This window comes from Oncorhynchus keta, chromosome 20 (genome assembly GCF_023373465.1).
Source record: "Oncorhynchus keta strain PuntledgeMale-10-30-2019 chromosome 20, Oket_V2, whole genome shotgun sequence".
In the NCBI taxonomy this organism is placed as follows: domain Eukaryota; kingdom Metazoa; phylum Chordata; class Actinopteri; order Salmoniformes; family Salmonidae; genus Oncorhynchus; species Oncorhynchus keta.
Window position 1 is genome coordinate 4,916,265 of NC_068440.1, and position 21,663 is coordinate 4,937,927.

General features: G+C 42.8%; 1 protein-coding gene across 4 annotated transcripts; it reads right to left on the minus strand.

Annotated features, from left to right (window-relative positions):
* Positions 1 to 353: 353 nt before the first annotated feature.
* Positions 354 to 21,661, minus strand: LOC118399196 (zinc finger and BTB domain-containing protein 12-like). Of its 4 annotated transcripts, none has more exons than XM_035795072.2 (5): positions 21,571 to 21,661; positions 4,366 to 4,586; positions 2,713 to 2,907; positions 2,299 to 2,493; positions 354 to 1,945 (listed from the first exon to the last, which is right to left on the minus strand). In XM_035795072.2, exons 1-5 carry the CDS (start codon positions 21,608 to 21,610, stop codon positions 854 to 856), a joined length of 1,743 nt encoding a protein of 580 aa, XP_035650965.1. In that variant the 5' UTR covers positions 21,611 to 21,661; the 3' UTR covers positions 354 to 853. The 4 variants fall into 4 exon arrangements, with proteins under 4 accessions (XP_035650965.1, XP_035650969.1, XP_035650966.1 ...); XM_035795076.2 differs by lacking the exon at positions 21,571 to 21,661 and adding an exon at positions 18,554 to 18,702; XM_035795073.2 differs by lacking the exon at positions 21,571 to 21,661 and adding an exon at positions 5,583 to 5,908.
* Positions 21,662 to 21,663: the final 2 nt, after the last annotated feature.

Sequence of the window (21,663 nt, forward strand, 5' to 3'; positions counted from 1 at the left end):
TTTGGTTTAGCACGATACAGTGCAGATATGTATAAAGCTGTAACGTAACAAAATGAAGGGTTCTGAACACTTTCCAAATGCACTGTATATTAACACGTCAGCTGAGCACACCGGGTCACATGTCATTTTGTGCACATTTACAGAATAGTGTCTCAAGTCCTGAGTAAACGCGCATTGCACAAAGTGTAGGTCACTTACTATTTGTCCTTTTGTGATGAGCATGATTATGGAATGATACTCAAAATAGAAGTAGGCTACCTCTTTAAATATAGTGTCTTACACTGTTAAGTACACATTACAAATCAGCTGGTACATACCAACATCCAACGTTTAACAAGAAGCTCACCTTCAAATACACAAATGTAAAATATTTTATTGGTCAGCCAATGAGTAACAAATGAGACAGAGGTCTAAAACTGAGGTGTGCACAACTCCAGTCCTCCAGAGCCACGGTGCTGTACAGTAGGTAATTTCCCCCCTTCAATTAAATAATTAATAGATAAATAATCAATCCATGTCATTGACTGGCCAGAGCTTCAAATCGCATACACTTCGGCCTGTGAGGAGGACCAGAGTTGTGCACCCCAGGTCTAAAAGTAGGGGCTTTCCCTTTCAAGATCTTAGTAGGTCCCTCCAGCACACACAACCTTGTTTCCAACCCACAAACTCAAAGGCACACTCCAAACCACTCTTTTGGCAATTAGAGCAGAAGGTAAGCACACAGCTGCTTGCTTGAATAACCCCCCTGTACCTCCAACTGCAACCTGTAATGCTTAGTCAATGAGTGTACATTTTGGCTGAGAAGAGGGGTGAGGGAGCATCTCTCCTCCCCCTCCCTGTTCCTGTGTCCTTTTCAAAAGTCAAATCTGTCCTGAGTGTCTCCCTCTCCTTCACCTGGCCCTGCCACTCGTTCCATCTCGGCCTGTGCCTCCAGGCTGTTCTGAGCGGTCGTCTTCCCATGCTGCTCCTTGAGGTGGCGCCGCAGCGCCGGCTTGTGGGCAAAGCGCGAGTGGCAGTAGGCGCAGCAGTGAGGCCGCTCACCGCTGTGTAGGTTCATGTGATCGCACAGCGTGGACTTCTGCGTGAATGTCTTGTCGCAGAGCGGGCAGCGGTGGACCTTGGCACCGCGGTGCACAGTCATGTGGCGGTTGAGGTTGCTGGAGTGGTTGAAGTGTTTGCCGCAGCAGGGGCACACATACAGCAAGTGGGTGGCGCGCGTGTGGACAGCCAGGGAGTGGGCCGAGGGGAAGTTCAGGCCGCATTGCTCGCATGCCACCGGCCCCGCTGTGCTGGAGGTCGAGCCCACCACGGCCACAGACTCATCCCCCGCCCCGTCACCACCTGTTGGCACAGCCGCCATCCCCATGTTACCTTCACCTCCATCACCACTGGGGTCATCCAGGTTGTGGTGGGCCTGACCATTCCCGTCTCGGGGCACCAGCTCCTCTCCCTGAACCTCCCCCATCCCGTAGTCTAGCCGTGGGAGATCGCCCCCCGAGAGGAACGCTGACCTCATGGCTTCCTGGCTGAAGTCCAGGCCAAAGCCCTGCATCATCTCCGCCCCGGTGGGTAGACGCCACGCCTCCTGGTACTGCATACCCAGAGGCTTCCTCTCCCTCTCGCGGTATGAGCCACGCTTCCTCTTGAAGCCCCTCCCCCTCCCCCGGCCCACTTTGGGTGAGTCGGTGAGTCTACGCCTCCAGCCTTGGAGCCCCTCCCTCTCAAAGCCGCTGTTGCGGATGGACATTTCAGCTGGGGCCATATCATCACCCCTGCCCCCTCCCACTATGACACTGTCCGTATCTCGGTACTGGCACCCCTGATGCCCCTCTGTGGCTTCCTCTCCGCCTTCCTCTGCCTCTCGCCTCTCTTCCGGCTCCTGCTCATCCTCGATGCAGATCCGGAACACGTCATAATCCTCCCTGCCCTCCTCTGTTACTCTCACCTGGAACAACATGAGACCAATTTGAGTGCTACAAATCAATGTCCGTGGGTAGCTAGCTACCAGACCTGGGTTCAAATACATTTAAAATATCTCAACTACTTTCACATACATTTGATCAAAGTATTCATTCAGATATACATTTTATTTGAAAAGACAGGTAGTTAAATACTCAAATACACTGCATACATTTAACCAAGGTATTTAAAAATCATATTTGAACTAAGTATTTGGAAAATACTCTCAAATATAATTTGGTAAACTTTTTTTTTATATACAAAAAAAAAAAATTCAAATACTCAACAAAAAATGTACAGATGGATGCAGTGATAAGTGTTGTTCCTGAATTTCCTTACTTTAATCTCATCCATTGTGTTAGGGTCATCATCGTGTTGTATATCTGTCTTAGTGTTTGAGTCTGTATGGTCATCAGCCTGAGACTGTACAGGGCTGTGAGGCTGCAGTGAGGAATGATCAGCAGAGGTTGACATAAGGGAGTGGCTGCTACCACTGACTGTCACTGGCATTGATTGGCTCTCTTCTGACTTGATCTGAAAATGAGCGGTGGAGAGAAAAAGAACGAAGAGCCAGTTCAACATCTTCACAGGTAAAAACAATCCAGCCTTTGATAAATCACATAGTAGATAAGTTCAGTAAGTATTTGCTTTCTACAATTGAAGCACGGTATAATAAAATTTTACATTGGGATTGCAAACAATTGCTTCAATAGGGTGCCTTTGACTATACACCAACCAAAATAAGTAACTAACCTTTGGTGAGCTGGGGTTCTTTGGCTGCATGTACTTGCCCAGGGCTCCCCGGCACTTCTCCACAACATGCTCCATCTGCAGGTAGCTAGCGGCCGTCAGATAATTCACTATCTCCTTGGGGCTGAACTGCAGCACACCAGTGTAACAGGACTGGAGCAGCTCACATACCACTGAGGAGCTGTGAAGGACTGACACCTAGAAGACAAAATAGGAAGAAAAAACACACCCCAAACAGCTATTTTGCTGCTACGTCTCAGATACACTATATATACAAAAGTATGTGGACACCCCTTCAAACGCAATCTCCATAGACATTGGCAGTAGAATGGCCTTACTGAAGAGCGCAGTGACTTTCCTTGTGGCACCGTCATAGGATGTCACCTTTCCAACAAGTGAATTCGTCAAATTTCTGCCCTGTTAGAGCTGCCCCGGTCAACTGGAAGTGCTGTTATTGTAAGTTATGTTAGGTGGAAACGTTTAAGAGCTACAACAGCTCAGCCGCAAAGTGGTAGGCCATACGAGCTCACAGAACGAGGCGGCCAAGTGGTGAAGTACGTAGTGCGTAAAAATTGTCTGTCCTCGGTTGAAACACTCACTACTGAGTTCCAAACTGCCACTGAAAGCAACGCCAGCACAAGAACTGTTCGTTGGGAGCTTCATGAAATGGGTTCCATGGCTGAGCAGTCCCACACAAGCCTAAGATCACCATGCACAATGCCAAGCATCAGCTGGAGTGGTGTAAAGCTCTCTGCCATTGGACTCTGGAGCAATAGCAATCATCTGGCAGACCGAAGGCGAATCTGGGTTTGGCAGATGCCAGAACAACTACCTGCATTAATGCAGTGGCAACTGTAAAGTTTGGTGGAGGGGGAATAATGGTCTGGGACGGTTTTTCATGGTTCGGGTTAGGCACCGTAGTTCCATTGAAGGGAAATCTTAACGCTACAGCATACAATGACATTCTAGACAATTCTGTGCTTCCAACTTTGCGGCAACAGTTTGGGGAAGGCCCTTTCCTGTTTCAGCATGACAATGAGAGGTCCATACAGAAATGGTTTGTCGAGATCAGTGTGGAAGAACTTGACTGGCCTACAGAGCCCTGACCTCAACCCCATCAAACACCTTTGGGATGAATTGTAACGCCAACTGCGAGCCAGGCCGAATTGCCCAACATCAGTGCCCGACCTCACTAATGCTGTTGTGGCTGAATGGAAGCAAGTCCCCGCAGCAATGTTCCAACATCTAATGGAAAGCCTCCCTAAAGAGTGGAAGCTGTTTTAGCAGCAGGGGGGGGGAGACTCCATATTAATGCCCATGATTTTGAAATGAGATGTTCAACAAGCCGTTGTCCATATACTTTTGGTCATGTAGTTTTATTTTTCTTATGATCAATCGTGTAAGCCATTAGTGTCATATCCTGCAAGACTTGTGATATAAACTACTATAATGAGGCATAGGACTGGAACCACAGCTGGCATGATGCAACATTTGAGAACTTCCCAGGCTCAAAGATATGCCTATTAAAACAGTCAGATCAAAAGGGTATGTGACAAGAAGTGTATGTCAGGGGCTCGTACATCTGAAGACGACACTCAACATTCATCAAACATAACCCAAATAGTGTGTATCACGGTGGCTTTCCCTGGCACCCACCTGCAGTTCAGAGGAGGGGTTGAGCAGGAACTGGTCCCTAAGGAAGGGGGAGCAGGCAGCAAGGACCACTTTGTGTCCCCGGAACGTCTGCCTGCCGCTGGCCACTATAGTGATGTCACAGAACTGCTGCCTGGACCTCAAGGAGTTCATGCTCTTCAGGGTGGTGTCACCGTGACCAGGCAACCGGAAACACAGCACCTCCATCTTAGCTACCGTGGAGCCTATAGGAGAGACATGAAGAGGACTCTTGAAATTCTGCAATGATCATAAAAATACAAATATTTTAAAAGGGAACATTTAGCATCTGGATCAACCAAAGGGAAACGTGGCACTTTCTGGGGTCTGGACATTTATCCAGCTACAGTCATACTGGCCAAATTCAGACCAAAGAGCAAGCGAGAGACTCCCATGGCTGTACAAGAGGCACGATGGTGTCTGACTAAACTTCAAAAGACGGGGCGGCAGGGTAGCCTCGTGGTTAGAGCGTAGGACCTGTAACCGAAAGTTCATATCCCCAAACTGACAAGGTACAAATCTGTCGTTCTGCCCCTGAACAAGGCAGTTAACCCACTGTTCCTAGGCCGTCATTGAAAATAAGAATTTGTTCTTAACTGACTTGCCTAGCTAGATAAAGGTAAAAATTAAAATAAAATAAAAAGAGTAAAAGCACAACAGCTCCCATATCTCGGCTTGACATCAAACATTCCCTGTGATTATTAATTGATGTTAGAGTAGGTGAAGTCATCGTTTGCTCGTTTTGTTTTCAAGGCTTGCTTGTCGAGCAGGTCACAACAAATAGCTGAAATCAGCTATATGAAATGGCTCTCTATGGGGAAAAAAACGATATCAAGCGCCTACTAGCCTAGGTTGAAGATAATCATACATTATTTTTCGACCTAACGTTAGCTACCAGTTACCTATATCAAATAATATATCTAATTGTTTTATGTGACTATAAAGCTAACGTAATACTACTGCTGCTGTTAACTAGTTAGCACGAACATAATTTGCTACGGTCAATTGTGCAGGTTTAAAATTTCGCAAACGGTAATATTGTGTATCCAACCTCTCTCATAGCTAACGTTGCCCAGCTAGGTGTACCTCGCTAGCTAGCTTGTTGCACCCCTACTAGCCACAGGCCGTTAGCTAGCTAGCCGTAGTTTGTGACCTGCCTGCTAAAAGACAGTAAAGTCGACGTTAGTTTCGTGTTTCCTTACCTGCTACTACTGTAGATATATTTTCCTATTACTATATGTTGTGGAGTAACTAGGCACTCAATAACCGGTCATTCATTGTATATTGGCTAGCAAGCCAGCTAGCTAACGTTAGTATGTTTACTTTGTTAGCTTGTTTCAAACGAGCGTCAGCAGTTACACAGCCACAAAGTCATAAACCCCGCCTACTATTTCTACAATTTATCTTCTTAAATTTTGATTTTAAAGCAAACATTAACCACACTGCTAACATTACATTAAGACCAAAAACAAGTATATTAATTTAAATGAAATTTTACGATACAGCAAGCCATTTTATTTTCAACGAGAGTGGACCAGCACTTCCCGTGACAACTAGTGATGGGCATTCCGGCACTTTTCAGTGAGCCAGCTCGTTCGGCTCAGCTCACCAAAAAGAGCCTTCTCTTTCGGCTACCAAACGGCTCTGAAAAAAATGTATATTTTGTATTCTTTCAAGTCAAACAGTTTGCGATAGTTTTGACTATGATTGGGTTTAAAACAATTCGAATTAAATTTTAAAAAATCATACTCTACCTTAACCACAATGCATGTAGAAAATGTTATGAAAAAGAATCATATTAAAAATGTGCATTTAAAGTATAACTTTTTAACGTATAAACAAAGTGAATATAAATCGAACCATTCAAAACGACTACAATCTGAACAGCATAATAGAATATTGCACCATATCTAAGAAAAATAAATAACAATGTGCAAAACTGCAGCATTCCACTTAAAACATTAAACTGGTCCCTCAAAGTTTATTTGTCATGTGCGCCGAATACAACTGGTGTAAACCTTACAACGAAATGCTTACTTACAGGCTCTAACCAATGGTGCCAAAAAAAAGGTGTGTGTCTGTGTGTAGGTAAGTAAAGAAATAAAACAACAGTAGAAAGACATTTGAAAAAAGAGTAGCAAGGTTATATACAGACACCTGTTAGTCAGGCTTATTGAGGTAGTATGTACATGTAGGTATCGTTAAAGTGACTGTGCATATATGATGAACAGAGAGTAGCAGAAGCGTAAAAAGAGGGGTTGGCAGGTGGTGGGACACAATGCAGATAGCCCGGTTAGCCAATGTGCGGGAGCACTGGTTGGTCGGGCCAATTGAGGTAGTATGTACATGAATGTACAGTTAAAGTGACTATGCATATAAGATAAACAGAGAGTAGCAGCAGTGTAAAAGAGGGGTTGGGGGTTGGCACACAATGAAAATAGTCCGGGTAACCATTGGTTACCTGTTCAGGAGTCTTGTGGCTTGGGGGTAAAAACTGTTGAGGAGCCTTTTTGTCCAAGACTTGGCACTCCGGTACCGCTTGCCATGCAGTAGTAGAGAGAACAGTCTATGACTGGGGTGGCTGGGGTCTTTGACAATTTTTAGGGCCTTCCTCTGACACCACCTGGTGTGGAGGTCCTGGATGGCAGGCAGCTTTGCCCCAGTGATGTACTGGGCCGTACACACTACCCTCTGAAGTGCCTTGCGGTCAAAGACCGAGCAATTGCAGTACCAGGAAGTGATGCAACCGGTCAGGATGCTCTCGATGTTGCAGCTGTAGAAACTTTTGAGGATCTCAGGACCCATGCCAAATCTTTTTAGTTTCCTGAGGGGGAATAGGCTTTGTCATGCCCTCTTCATGACTGTCTTGGTGTGTTTGGACCAATCTAGTTTGTTGTGGATGTGGACACCAAGGAATTTGAAGCTCTCAACCTGCTCCACTACAGCCCAGTCGATGAGAATGGGGACGTTCCTGTAGTCCATCATCATCTCCTTAGTCTTGGTTACGTTGAGGGATAGGTTGTTATTCTGGCACCACCCGGCCAGGTCTCTGACCTCCTCCCTATAGGCTGTCTCGTCGTTGTCATTGATCAGACCTACCACTGTTGTGTCGTCAGCAAACTTAATGATGGTGGAGTCGTGCCTGACCATGCAGTCGTGGGCGAACAGGGAGTACAAGAGGGGACTGAGCACGCACCCCTGGGGAGCTCCAGTGTTGAGGATAAGCGTGGCAGATGTATTGTTTACCTACCCTCACCACCTGGGGGCGGCTTGTCAAAGTCCAGGATCCAGTTGCAGAGGGAGGTGTTTAGTCCCAGGATCCTTAGCTGAGGGATGAGCTTTGAGGGTACTATGGTGTTGAATGCTGAGCTGTAGTCAATGAACAGCATTCTCACATAGGTGTTCCTTTTGTCCAGGTGGGAAAGGGCAGTGTGGAGTGCAATAGAGATTGCCTCATCTGTGGCTCATCTCTTATCTCTCTCTTCTTTATTGCTATGTTATAACCAGCAGCACACAGCAATGCTGACCATATTTTGCTTTTATGAGAGATTGGCATTCAGAAATGCAAGCTGCTTCACTTTCGAGGGGCTGATGCGGTTTCTTCTCTCAGTAATTATTTGTCACGTTTTCGAGAAGACCCTCTCAGAGGGAACGGATGTGGCCACTATGCAGGGTCTCCCAGTCATTACTTTAGTTAGCTAGAGGCCTTGTTCTTCCACCAGCTCAGAGGAGGGGCTCCTCCAAATAAGATACTACTATTCTCATCTACTGCTCATATACAGTTGAAGTCAGAAGTTTACATACACTTTAAAACTAGTTAAAACTAGTTTTTCAACCACTCCACAAATTTCTTGTTAACAAACTATCGTTTTGGCAAGTCGGTTAGGACATCTACTTTGTGTATGACACAAGTAACTTTTCCAACAATTGCTTACAGACAGATTATTTCACTTATAATGCACTGTATCACAATTCCAGTGGGTCAGAAGTTTACTAAATTGACCGTGCCTTTAAACAGCTTGGAGAATTCCCGAAAATGATGTCATGGCTTTAGAAGCTTCTGATAGGCTAATTGACATCATTTGAGTCAATTGGAGGTGTACATGTGGATGTATTTCAAGGCCTATCTTCAAACTCAGTGCCTCTTTGCTTGCTTGACATCATGGGAAAATCAAAAGAAATCAGCCAAGACCTCAGAAAAACAATTATAGACCTTCACAAGTCTGGTTCATCCTTGGGAGCAATTTCCAAGCGCCTGAAGATACCACATTCATCTGTACAAACAATAGTACGCAAGTATAAACACCATGGAACCACGCAGTCGTTAGGAAGGAGACGCGCTCAGGAAGGAGACATGTTTTGTTTCCTAGAGGTGAACGTATTTTGGTGAGAAAAGTACAAGTCAATCCCAGAACAACAAAGGACCTTGTGAAGATGCTGGAGGAAACTGTATCCACAGTAAAATAAGTCCTATATCGACATAACCTGAAAGGTCGCTCAGCGAGGAAGAAGCCACTGCTCCAAAACCGCCATAAAAAAGCCAGACTACAGTTTGCGACTGCAAATGGGGACAAAGATCATACTTTTTGGAGAAATGTCCTCTGGTCTGATGAAACAAAAATGGACCAGTTTAGCCATAATGACCATTGTTATGTTTGGAGGAAAAAGGGGGAGGCCTGCAAGCCGAAGAACACCATCCCAACCGTGAAGCACGGGGGCTGGCGGCATCATGCTGTGGGGGTGCTTTGCTGCAGGAGGGACTGGTGCACTTCACAAAATAGATGACATCATGAGGAAGGGAAATTATGTGGATATGCTAAAGCAACATCAAGACATCAGTCAGGAAGTTAAAGCTTGGTCGCAAATGGGTCTTCCAAACGGACAATGACCCTAAGCATACTTCCAAAGTTGTGGAAAAATGGATTAAGGACAACAACGTCAAGGTATTGGAGTGGCCATCACAAAGCCCTGACCTCAACCCTCTAGCAAATTTGTGGGCAGATCTGAAAAAGCGTGTGCGAGCAAGGAGGCCTACAAACCTGACTCCGTTACACTAGCTCTGTCAGGAGGAATGGGCCAAAATTCACCCAACTTATTGTGGAAGGCTACCCAAAACGTTTGACGCAAGTTAAACAATTTAAAGGCAATGCTACCAAATACTAATTGAGTGAATGTAATCTTCTGACCAACTGGGAATGTGATAAAAGAAAAGCTGAAATAATAAATTCTTTCTACTATTATTCTGACATTTCACATTCTTAAAATAAAATGGTGATCCTAACTGACCTAAGACAGGGAATTTTTACTAGTATTACATGTCAGGAATTGTGAAACTGAGTTTAAATGTATTTGGCTAAGGTGTATGTAAACCTCCGACTTCAACTGTACATATATAATACTGGATTAAATAATGATGTAGTAATAACTGCTTACTGTTCCCCTCTACACTGATCTCCACAGTGACCTGCTCAAAGGGTTCCAGGACTCTGCACAACTCCTCCACCACCACCTCCCATTCCTCTTGGGTCAGAGCATCAAAAGGTGCATTGACAATGGCCAGGGTAGAGATGATGGCATCCTTTGACTCAAGAAACTGCTTCAACATGTAAAATGAATTCAACCTTGTAGTGCAGTCTTGTTAGGCCTCAGCTCAGGCATCCCCATCTGGTGTTGTGTAGACATTAGTTTTTCAGCACGTACTGTGCTCATGTGGAAGTATTCCACAGCTGCTTTCACTTTGTCCACAGTGGGCTTAATCACCTTCAGAGCATCTCTTACAATCAGGTTGATTGTGTGGGCAAGACATGGATGATGGGTCCATTTAAAAATGTTCATGGCTTTGGTTATGTTAGCTGCATTGTCGCTAACACAACAGACCAATTTTCCATGTACTTGCCACTCTCAACAGTTCCTCTGCCAATTTCAGAGGTTTGTCTGTTGCTGAACTCAAAGCAGTCCAGAAGACAGCTAGACTTGGAAAAATCTTCAATGAAGTGACCAATGAACCAAAGATGCGTGGGGGAGGGCCGAGCCAACTAACTCAGTCACACACTTAGCAGCTGAGGAGACAGAATAGGGGTTTCCCCTATTTGTGTACATTGGATTTAGACTATAATTTCTAAAACCTCAAAAACCAATCCACGATTGAAAATGGATGGAAATCAATGGCAATCATTTTAGCCAATGCAATATCAATTTGGCCTTGTTTTGCTACAGACATAGACTTTGGCATAAACTGGTCCATAGAAGACTGCGTTGCTGTGGGTCGCAGAGTAGGCCTACTTGACTGAGTGGATACATCACCACGTGAGGAGGTGCTGACTCCACCACTATTACTAGCAGGCCGGATAGTTTGTGAAGCTCCTTCACAGTTGGATGCACAGTTCGCCTATGCCGGTGTAGGTTGTGCGTAGAACCGGCTTTATGTGGAATTTTGTTTTGGCAAATTTTACATTATTAAAATGCATCCAAATGCTACTGTGCTTCTGACTGTTCACAGCTGTCCTTCCTCTCTCCTCGGCTGCTAAGTGTGTGCCTGTGAGTTGGCTCAGCCCTCGCCACACATTTTTGGTTTATTGGTTGACACTGCGTGTCTGATTGACAGGAACAACAGGTGAGGCTGTTAGTCTGAGCAGACAGTCAGAGAGAATGTGTGCGCTTGAGCATTTAGGCCTATATTTTGTTTATTTCTCAGTTCTTTGAATTAGTTAATTCTATTAATTTAGATCTCTTGATTATTCATATCTTAAAATAAAAAATCTAAATAGATTCTGATTTTCTGATATATAAGCCGGCTCCCAACGTTCACCTACAAGAGCCATCTCTTAGAGCCGACTCGTTTGCGAACGACCCATCACTAATGACAACACAATGTACCTAACTAGCCGGTCAAGTTTTTATTAAAGGGGAAGACACAAAAAGCAATGTCTGGAAACTTAAATCACTAATCATGTTTTGGAGCAAGCAACCTAAAGTATCGTTATTCTCAACATACAGTGAGTTAGGATGGTTGTCAAACGTTTTTTTTTTTTTTGCTTTGGGGAGGTTTGTAGTTTTTTTATTGGGTACAGGGGAGGGTAGTGCATTCTCCCCTGATTTACATTAGCCATTTTGCAGGATTTACTATATAATGTCTTTCATATAGCCATATTTTCCTCATCTGCTTGTATCGCCTCCCATATCAAGTTGTTTTGGTGCTTTTCTTATGCACTACGCTTTTCCGCATGCTTACTATGCCTAATAGTCTACCAGTGAACTGACTATCCTGCCCTCTATCCATAGCAACAATAATGGTAGGTGGATCGTTTGTCCAGATTTGCAATAGGCTAAGTAGCAATCATAACACACATAAAATCATTAAAATCTACCCCATTTTCTATATTAGGCCAGGTTCGCATGAAAGAACAGCGATGACAAGTAGCTGAAAAATATCCCCTATTGATTTTGTTTCGGGACAATACAATGATTCTACATAGACTAGCCTACAGCACCACGCAGTTCTGGGTCTAGTCTCGGAAGATTATAGAAAGGCACAGTAGCAAGCCAGTCTGGCTGTATTTTTACTTCTGATTACCTACCGATGTGCTGTGTGTTGCCCATCATAATTCTTCCAAATCATACTCTGTTCATATAGGCCTACTTCAAAAGTCTCCTGTAGGCTACCTGCACATGTTCATCCCCTTTACTAATATAATTCCGGGATCCAAACTGCACAACAGCAATTCGATTAATGGAAAGAGACATTGTTACAAAACACCAAAAAGTTTAATGATATTCGGAGATTGTCAAACCAAGTATATCTGTTTGTCGAGATTGACATACTCTACTTGATTGTGGTGTTGACAATGCAAACCTTGATAATCCCCCCCAAAATCGGTAATCCTATGCATTTATGCGTTGCTTAATTGGTTTTGTGGTACATTGGCACAAAAACCTGTTGGTGGAAAATTCGTTGCATGTACAGTACCAGTCAAACATTTGGACACACCTACTCATTCAAGGATTTTTCTTTATTTTCACTATTTTCTACATTGTAGAATAATAGTGAAGAGATCAAAACTATGAAATAACACATATGGACTCATCTTGTAACTAAAAAAGTGCTAAACCAATCAAAATATGTTATAATTGAGAATCTTCAAATAGCCACCCTTTGCCTTGGTGAGTTTAGCACACACTTGGCATTCTCTCAACCAGCTTCATGAGGTAGTCACCTGGAATGCATTTCAATTAACAGGTGTGCCTTGTTGACTTAATTTGTGGAATTTATTTCCTTCTTAATGCGTTTGAGCAAATCAGTTGTGTTGTGACAAGGTCGGGGTGGTATAGAGAAGATAGCCCTATTTGGTTATTTTTCTTATTTAACCTTTATTTAATTTGGCAAGTCAGTTAAAGTAACGGACACATCTCAACATCAACTGTTCAGAGGAGACTGAGTGAATCAGGCTTTCATGGTAGAATTGCTGCAAATAAACCACTATTAAAGGACACCAATAAGAGGAAGAGACTTGCTTGGGCCAAGAATCACAAGCAATGGACATTAGACCAGTGGAAATATTCCCAAATTTGAGATTTTTGGTTCCAACCGGTGTCTTTGAGAAGCAGAGTAGGTGAACGGATGATCTCCACATGTCTGGTTCCCACCATCAAGCATGGTGGAGGAGGTGTGATGGTATGGGAGTGTTTTGCTGGTGACACGGTCAGTGATTTATTTAGAATTCAAGGCACACTAGCATGGCTACCACAGCATTCTGCAGCGATACACTATCCCATCTGGTTTGTATCCCATCTGGTTTGCGCTTAGTGGGACAATCATTTGTTTTTCAACAGGACAATGACCCAACACACCTCCAGGCTGCATAAGGGCTATTTGACCAAGGAGCGTGATGGTGACCTGGCCTCCACAATCACCCAATCTCAACCCAATTGAGATGGTTTGGGATGAGTTGGACCGCAGAGTGAAAGAAAAGCAAGAAGTGCTCAGCATATCTGGGAACTCCTTCAAGAATGATGGAATAGCATTCCTCATTTTTATTTAACCTTTTTAACCTTTAACCTCTAGGCAAGTCAGTTAAGAACAAATTCTTATTTTCAATGACGGCCCAGGAACAGTGGTTTAACTGTCTGTTCAGGGGCAGAACGACAGATTCTTACCTTGTCAGCTAGGGGGTTTGAACTTGCAACCTTCCGGTTACTAGTCCAATGCTCTAACCACTAGGCTACCCTGCCCCCCTCATTGAGAGAATGGTTGAGAGAATGCTAAGAGTATGCAAAGATGTCTTCAAGGTAAAGGGTGGCTACTTTGAATGTCAAGTATAGAATATATTTTGATTCGCCTCCCGAGTGGCGCAGTGGTCTAAGGCACCGCATCAAAGTGCTAGCAGTGCCACTAGAGATTCTGAGCCCGAGTCCAGGCTCTGCCGCGACCGGGCGCACAATTGGCCCAGCGCCGTCAGGGTTAGGGGAGGGTTTGGCCGGCAGGGATGTCCTTGTCCCATCGCACGCTAGCAATTCCTGTGGTGGGCCGGGCAGAGTGCACACTGACATGGTCGCCAGATGTACGGTGTTTCCTCCGAAACATTGGTGAAGCAGGCTTCTGGGTTAAGTGGGCATTGTGTCAAGAAGCAGTGTGGCTTGGTTGGGTTGTGTTTCTGAGGACGCACGGCTCTCGACCTTCACCTCTCCCGAGTCTGTATGGGAGTTGCAGCAATGAGACAAGACTAAATACCAATTGTTTACAATGAAATTGGGGAGAAAAAGGGGTTCCAAATATATATATATATATATATATATATATATATAAATATTAGAAAAATAAAAATAAAAATTGTTAAACAAATCAAAAAAAAAAAAATATATATATATATTGATTTGTTTAACACTCTTTTTTTAAGTGTTAAACAAATCAAAATACATATATATATATTTTTTTATTTAATTGTATTTGTTTAACACTGTTTTTGGTTACTACATGATTAGTTTTGCTATCTTCACTATTATTCTACAATGTAGAAAAGTTTTTTTTTTAATAAGAAAAACCCTTGAATGTATTTTATATAATTATAGCTTCAAAATGTTGAAAAACTAATTCCCCCTAGCTAATCATTATCTGCAGCCAGCTCTGATCATAGTGTAATGAGACAGGCAGGGAGAGTGAGCTCATCCATGGTGGTAGTCGGCGAACCCTCAACCTTCTGGCCCGTTAGTCCTGCGTGGCATCATCATCTTCTTCATTGAGGTTTAGCGGCGGTTGTCATCTAATAAATGTTGCATTACCGCCACCTACTACAATGGAGTACAACTCCCTTATACTTCGCTTGAATTATTATTATTTATTTTTTAATCAACAAATACCATACATTCAGGAAAAACCCACCTCCCTACTTTTAAATCTATCTAGTCCGACCTCAGGTCAACAGCCTAAAAGGACGGGACACCACCAGTCAATACACACCATAACTCTGACATCAAGTCTCGTACACCCAAATACCTCTCTGCAGCTGCCACCACAACCTCAATTTTCTGCGATTTTACATTCCATCCCTGCAATACAGTTGATAACCATAGCAATAAATGCAAAAAAATCAAATTTTACTGAAGCATATATAACTTGTTGGCCTATCACTCTGTCATGTGTGGGGGAAATTCTACCTTTAACTAAGAATGAGGAGGCAAAGTCAATAATCAATCAAGGTATTACTTTTATTAAAAACATTATAATAAGGAGGCTGGTCGCACCATCCACGCAGGTGAAATGGAGTGAGAGCCTGCTGTACAAAGAGTACAGGAGCATTTATATAGTCAAGCTACCCCACGCAAGAATCTGCAAAACACGTGACCCTATGCATGTGTACGTGAGGGAGACAGACACCTGGGTGAAAAGGTTGCCTCAATCTGTCGCAAATGAGTGAGGACAATAGGGGCCAGAATGACAGGAAGTCAATCCAAACATACTTCCTCTAACAGTAGCTCAACAGTTCCCCCAAGTTGGACAAGCAAGCGCCTTTGACTGTCGGCCCAGATGATGTATGGTCGTACTGGTCACACACACACAAACACACAAAACATTAATATTTCGCCCAGAAATAGGCTCCAAACCGAGCAATAGTTCTATCACTGGTGTGCAGAATATAACACTTTGCCCTGTCACCAGTTATGCTAAGAGGAACCAGTTAGTTTCTGTCAGCTCTTGGCTAAGTGGCCAAACATCACGGGGTCATGCTACACACACAGAACAGTTAGAACAGGCCTCTTATTAATGCACACACACTTTTCTATTTTATGAGTTAGTATCTTTATCAAATCTCAATCCCAATGCCTAGGCTTAAAGAATTATATTTTAGTACACAAGCATTAGTAAGGTTTAACAGAAAATGCCCTCACAACTGGTTCAGATCTACTACTCACACCACTTCTCTCAGGGTCCCTCCCCATTGACCCATCTTCCTCTACTTTCATCACTGCCTCAGCATACAACTTCTGCACTACTCTAACTCTGGAAACAACCTGCCTCTCTCACACCTGACATTTCTGATCTCCAGCCACATGAACACCCCTACAATGAACACATACCACCACTACTTTCCCCAATGCTACACATTCCTTTGTCTCGTGCCCTTTTGCACACTTCTCACACGTAGGAATCTCCCTCCTACACACTGATGTCACATGCCCTTAAGCTTGACACCTGTATCAATGTAATGTATTCAGCACAAAAGCTTGTACGGGATAACGTATATCCTACAATCACTCTGTTGGGAAAAGACTCAACATCAAACTTAAAATAACAGACGACTCTTCTGTTTTTACCACTCATGCCAAACGCTGAGCATCACAAACACTTGGAATCTTCCCCTTCATTTGGTCAACTTTCACATTTACCGCTACCCCAATAATCACTCCTTTTAATGGCGCCCTTTTCCTGAAAGCAAAACCATTCACATATCTTGTCCCCACTCGTTTAACGCCGAGCGCCTGCTCCCTCTGACCAGCAGAAACACAAACAATTAAGCACCAAACCACTTCTGGTTACCACCGATTCCACAGCACCCCACTTACTCTGTTTTCACCCACCCTGAAAACAATGTATCAGCCAAAAGGCAAGGGTCCACTTTTTTCCCAAAACTGTCACTCCTACCATCACAGACTCATCTGTATCCTGACCCTCCGTGCAAGCCTTGGGTTCTTAAACTATGCTGAATTGGTAAAGTCGATATCTACGTTTATAAAACAATGGGCTTCTATAGCTGTTATTTCTAATTATTATTTTGCAGTTCATTTTCTGAGGGGGAAGGGTGCGCATTGTTTTACTGTTCCCCGGGGAGGGTCATGTGAAAAATACATGTATTACACCTCGTGGACCCCCCCCTTAGTAAATTTCGAATTGCCCATTACTTATTTGAAAAAAAAAAAAGTATAATACCTTTTTTACTCTGCATTCTTGGAAATGGCTCATAAGCAAGCATTTCATGGTTAAGTCTACACCAATTGTATTCGGCGCATGTGACAAATAACATTTGCTTTGGCCATCATACATTATAATTAGGTAAGTAATAAAACAATTGACTGTTTCTTCAACCATTGGATTGGATCATACATGGTTTTAGAACAATGCATATACATTTTTTTGACAACTTACTTTTACTACACTACATTCCTAAAGAATTGTATGTACTGATTACTCCATACATTTTCCCTGACACCCAAAAGTACTCGTTACATTTTGAATGCTTAGAAGGACAAGAAAATGGTCCAAATTCACATACTTATCAAGAGAACTCTGGTCATCCCTACTGCCTCTGATCTGGTGGACTCAAACACACATGCTTAGGTTGGAAATTATGTCTGAGTGTTGGTGTGCCCCTGGCTATCCGTAAATACATTTTTTTTTAAACAAGCAAATGGTGCCATCTGGATTGCTTAAATAAGGAATTTGAAATTATTTATAGTTTTACTTATGATACTTAAGTATATTTTATCAATTACATTTACTTTTGATAGTTATATATTTTTAAAACAAAATACTTTTACTCAAGTAATATTTTACTGGGTGGCTTGCACTTTTACTTGAGTCATTTTCTATTAAGGTATCTTTGCTTTTACTCAAGTATGACAATTGGGTACTCTTCCACCACTGTCAATGACAAAAATACGCTTTTTTCTAATAATATTTCACACGTTTTGTGTACAGTTGTGTGCTCCTCTCAATGACGATATGTCTTGTGCTCATTACTCCCCTCCCTCAGGTAATTTACTTTGAACTACCATAGATTATCAATCAATCAATCAAATTTTATTTATATAGCCCTTCGTACATCAGCTGATATCTCAAAGTGCTGTACAGAAACCCAGCCTAAAACCCCAAACAGCAAGCAATGCAGTTGTAGAATCACCTATTATCCACTATACTGACCAGATATTCGAGTTGCCGCTCTAACAATGAAAACAAATATCTACAAAAAAGGAAGGCAATCGGGAGGAGGCCAGATCAGGTGGGACCATTCTAGCCAATGAGGACAGATACTCGTGTGAACGACTGGCACTTCTCCGATATAAGTATCTTTCTTAAAAGTTGCTGGGCTGTGTCCTACTCCTTCCTACACCTAAGCATTACGGAACATCTAGTCGATCAAATAAACCACACGTAGCAAATTACATTAGCTGTTTACCAAAGTCGACACTCTCTCATTGACCTCCATAAAAAACAGCTTGGTGAGCGGAAAAAATACCACCTGCTGAAGAAAACTGATTTTGGGCCCAGTAATCCCTTTGCCTTTTCCTCTGGTAATACTGGGCTTGTTCTACATTGCAGTCGACGGTGCAGGCAACTGCCGATTGACTGATCTGTAAATAACTACTCATTATTATTTGTAGTTAGTATTATTTGTAGTCAGTCAGTTACAATGTACCCATGATACATTGCGGTTTTACATTTTTGATCCTCTCGAACACGGCAACTGCTTTGGATTAGTTTTTACAGTGGTCCGTGTGCTGTGCGGTATCTTGCGACATCCCTACTCCATTGAGGTTTAAATAAAACATCATTTAGGGGAGATCCCAGATAGCATGACCTTTTTACAATGGGGTTTTTACTGACAATAAATCTACAAGTTTGTTCTTCAGTACCATGGCGATTGCACCCTACACATACAGTATCTGCCTCTTATTCCAGTACCTGGTTCGAATCCAGGCCATATCACAACCGGCCGTGATTAGGGGCCCCATAGGGCGGCGCACAATTGGCCCAGCGTCGTCCAGGTTTGGCCGGTGTAGGCCGTCTCATTGTAAATAAGAATTTGTTCTTGGCTGACTTGCTTGGTTAAATAAAGGTTAAATGAAATACCCCTGCACATTGTAAATATGGTTCTTCTTCCTCTGTGGGTTTTATGGCAGACTTACAACCCCAAAAGGTGTATTACCGCCACCAACTGGACGGGGTTGAAAAAAACAAGGGTGAAAAAAACACACATACCTGATAGGAAAAACTAACTTAATCCAGCCCCCCAACAAAAATGAAATAAAAACACATTGACAAAACCAAAAACTCAGACTTCTTCGTTCCTTCAAATGTCCATATCTCCTTTCTCAGGCTCTATGACCTGAGAGGGTGGTATGTCTTGTGACAATACTCCATGCAACTCCCCCGTGAAGTCTTTCAGTCCCAGGAACCGTTCCGCTGCATCAACAATTATATTTATTTTCCTGGACTTCCTCTCCACCTTGGCAGTGCCATTAATCACCATATTGGACCAAAGGTGCCTAACGTTACTCCTTATTCCAAGGACCTTACATGTTCTGTTTACAGAGCGAATTTGCGCTGGAAGCCAAAACAGCCAACTGCAATGTACAGTTTTGCTTCCGTCCCTCTCCTCGCCCCTACCTGGACTCGAACCAGGGACATTCTGCACACATCGACAACAGCCACCCTCGAAGCATTGTTACCCATCGCTCCACAAAAGCTGCAGCCCTTGCAGAGCAAGGGGAACAACTACTTCAAGGCTTCAGAGTGAGTGAAGTCACCAATTGAAACGGTATTAGCGCGCACCCCTCTTTTTCACAATAAGTGTATCCAAGTCACTTGATTGACATATAACATTTGCAACTGGTTGTGGTGCATCCACCCCCATATCTTCTTCAGAATTGTGGCCTCTTGCCCCTTCAACGCTCTTCACCGCCTCCACATACAGTAGGAGATTTGCTGTACAGCCCTGATCCTTGACACCTCAACCTCTTTCATCAAACTTTTTTCACTTCTTGCATTGCATCAGGTTTTGCACAAACGCTCTTCCAGCGTATCTTATATATCCCAACTTTCCATAGGGTGGTAAATACTCGTCAAACATCAATAATACAGATACACTATGCTCCTTTTCCCATTCTCCATACGGGTCAAGTGACGTGCATGAACTACTCCTGGAATTTTTAGCCTAAGATATTGACTATCAATGTCCAGCGAGACGCCAGAGATAACACGTTTTACCAGTGCCCTGCTCCAAAAATCAAAGCTATTCACTTCATCGAAAGAAAATCCATACGTAAATTATTAGGATCGTATGCAATGCAGTTGTGTGTTATTTAATGGTAATATAATTTCCTTATTTGTTTTTATAGCCGCGTGGGCTATTGTGGTGATCACACATTTTCCAGTATTTGGGAGCATGGACTGTAGACCTTGAATTAGGCATTTTGACTAGTGAATTCCACTCTGTATGTAGGCTTGTTATAGCCATTTGCGTTGCACAACGTTATCACGCAGGCTATATCCATTTCAATAAATGAGACAAAAAAAATATATATATAAATAGCCAAGGAGTCCCATATGGTCTAGACTATCTATAGCCTATTCTTATTGCCAGATCTGTTTTCCCTATCAGCCATTGCACATGCTTCTTCAACTATTTTGTTGAACACTTATTTTGAGGCTATATTTAGAGGCTTGTGAGATAGAGTCTCTGTTTAAGGGGAGCCCTATAATAAAAACAGTTATAAAACACAAATAGAATTCTAAAATGATTCTGCAAGACACCAGTACAATGCCTACTATCACACCCTGACCTTAGTTATCTATGTTTTCTTTATTATTTTGTTTAGGTCAGGGTGTGACGAGGGTGGTATTTGTATTTATATGTAGGTCTATGGTGGCCTGAATTGGTTCCCAATCAGAGAAAGCTGTTTATCGTTGTTTCTGATTGGGGATCCTATTTAGGTTGCCATTTGCCATTTTGGTTTTGTGGGTTATTGTCTATGTGCATGTCAGCACTAGTTGGTTATAGCGTCACGGTTAGTTTGTTTAAGTGTTCTGCATTTTAATAAAAGAAGACTGTAATTCCAATCATGCTGCGCCTTGGTCTCCTCGTTCCGACAGACGTGACACCTACAAGTTGAAGGCCTATTTTTTTTTTGGTGGCGGGGGCGGGGCGGGGTTAGGCCTACATTAAACATTGAATTATTAAAGTGATAAGCTCATGAACTTTGGGAAATTTAGATCATTTTGAATACACATGCATTTCAATAAACAAATGGATAAGACCGTTCTATTCTCATTGATTTAGTTCCTATTTCAACTGACTGAACTGAATGAAGGATGAATTAAATGTTCTATTATGTTGGTATGACGAGTTGCACGCATCATGCATGCTCTGCACTTTATTTGGCTAGTAGGCAAATAGGCCTACATGAGGGTATAATGACTCTATGACTGCATGCCTCCAGAAGAGGTGCTTTATATTAACACCTCCTACAGAATATGATTTGGCAAGAGTGATGAAAGAAATATCAACATATTGAGTGGCTAACACAATTCATAGATTCACCAAACATATATTATTCTATGTTTCATTATTCCTGGTATATAATACTGGTTATGATTGCAGACAGAGCCCAGAGAATGGGATGGTGCAAATTGAATTAGTCGTGCATGCATGGGGATATCCACGATATGTTCATGCTGTAGAGATACAACTAGCGAACTGAAATATCACTGTTGTAGGCATAATACAGCTAGTTCTCTCTAGACTTGCGCTGGCAAACAAATCCATTATATTAGCTACCGAACCGTTTGGTGTATGCTTTTTTGTTTGTTGGTGAGATGAAACTGCCAAAACTCTGAAAGGTATTATTGTACATCAAAATGGCAACACAAGATTTGCTCAAGTCTAAAATGTTGTCTGTCACATGGTGTTTGTTTCTTACGATCCGCACGTTCAACCTTTTGGCAGGAATCTGGCTCCATACTTTTCCAGTAAGCATCCTTTTACGAGTTTGGCAAACTGACTTGGATCTTGT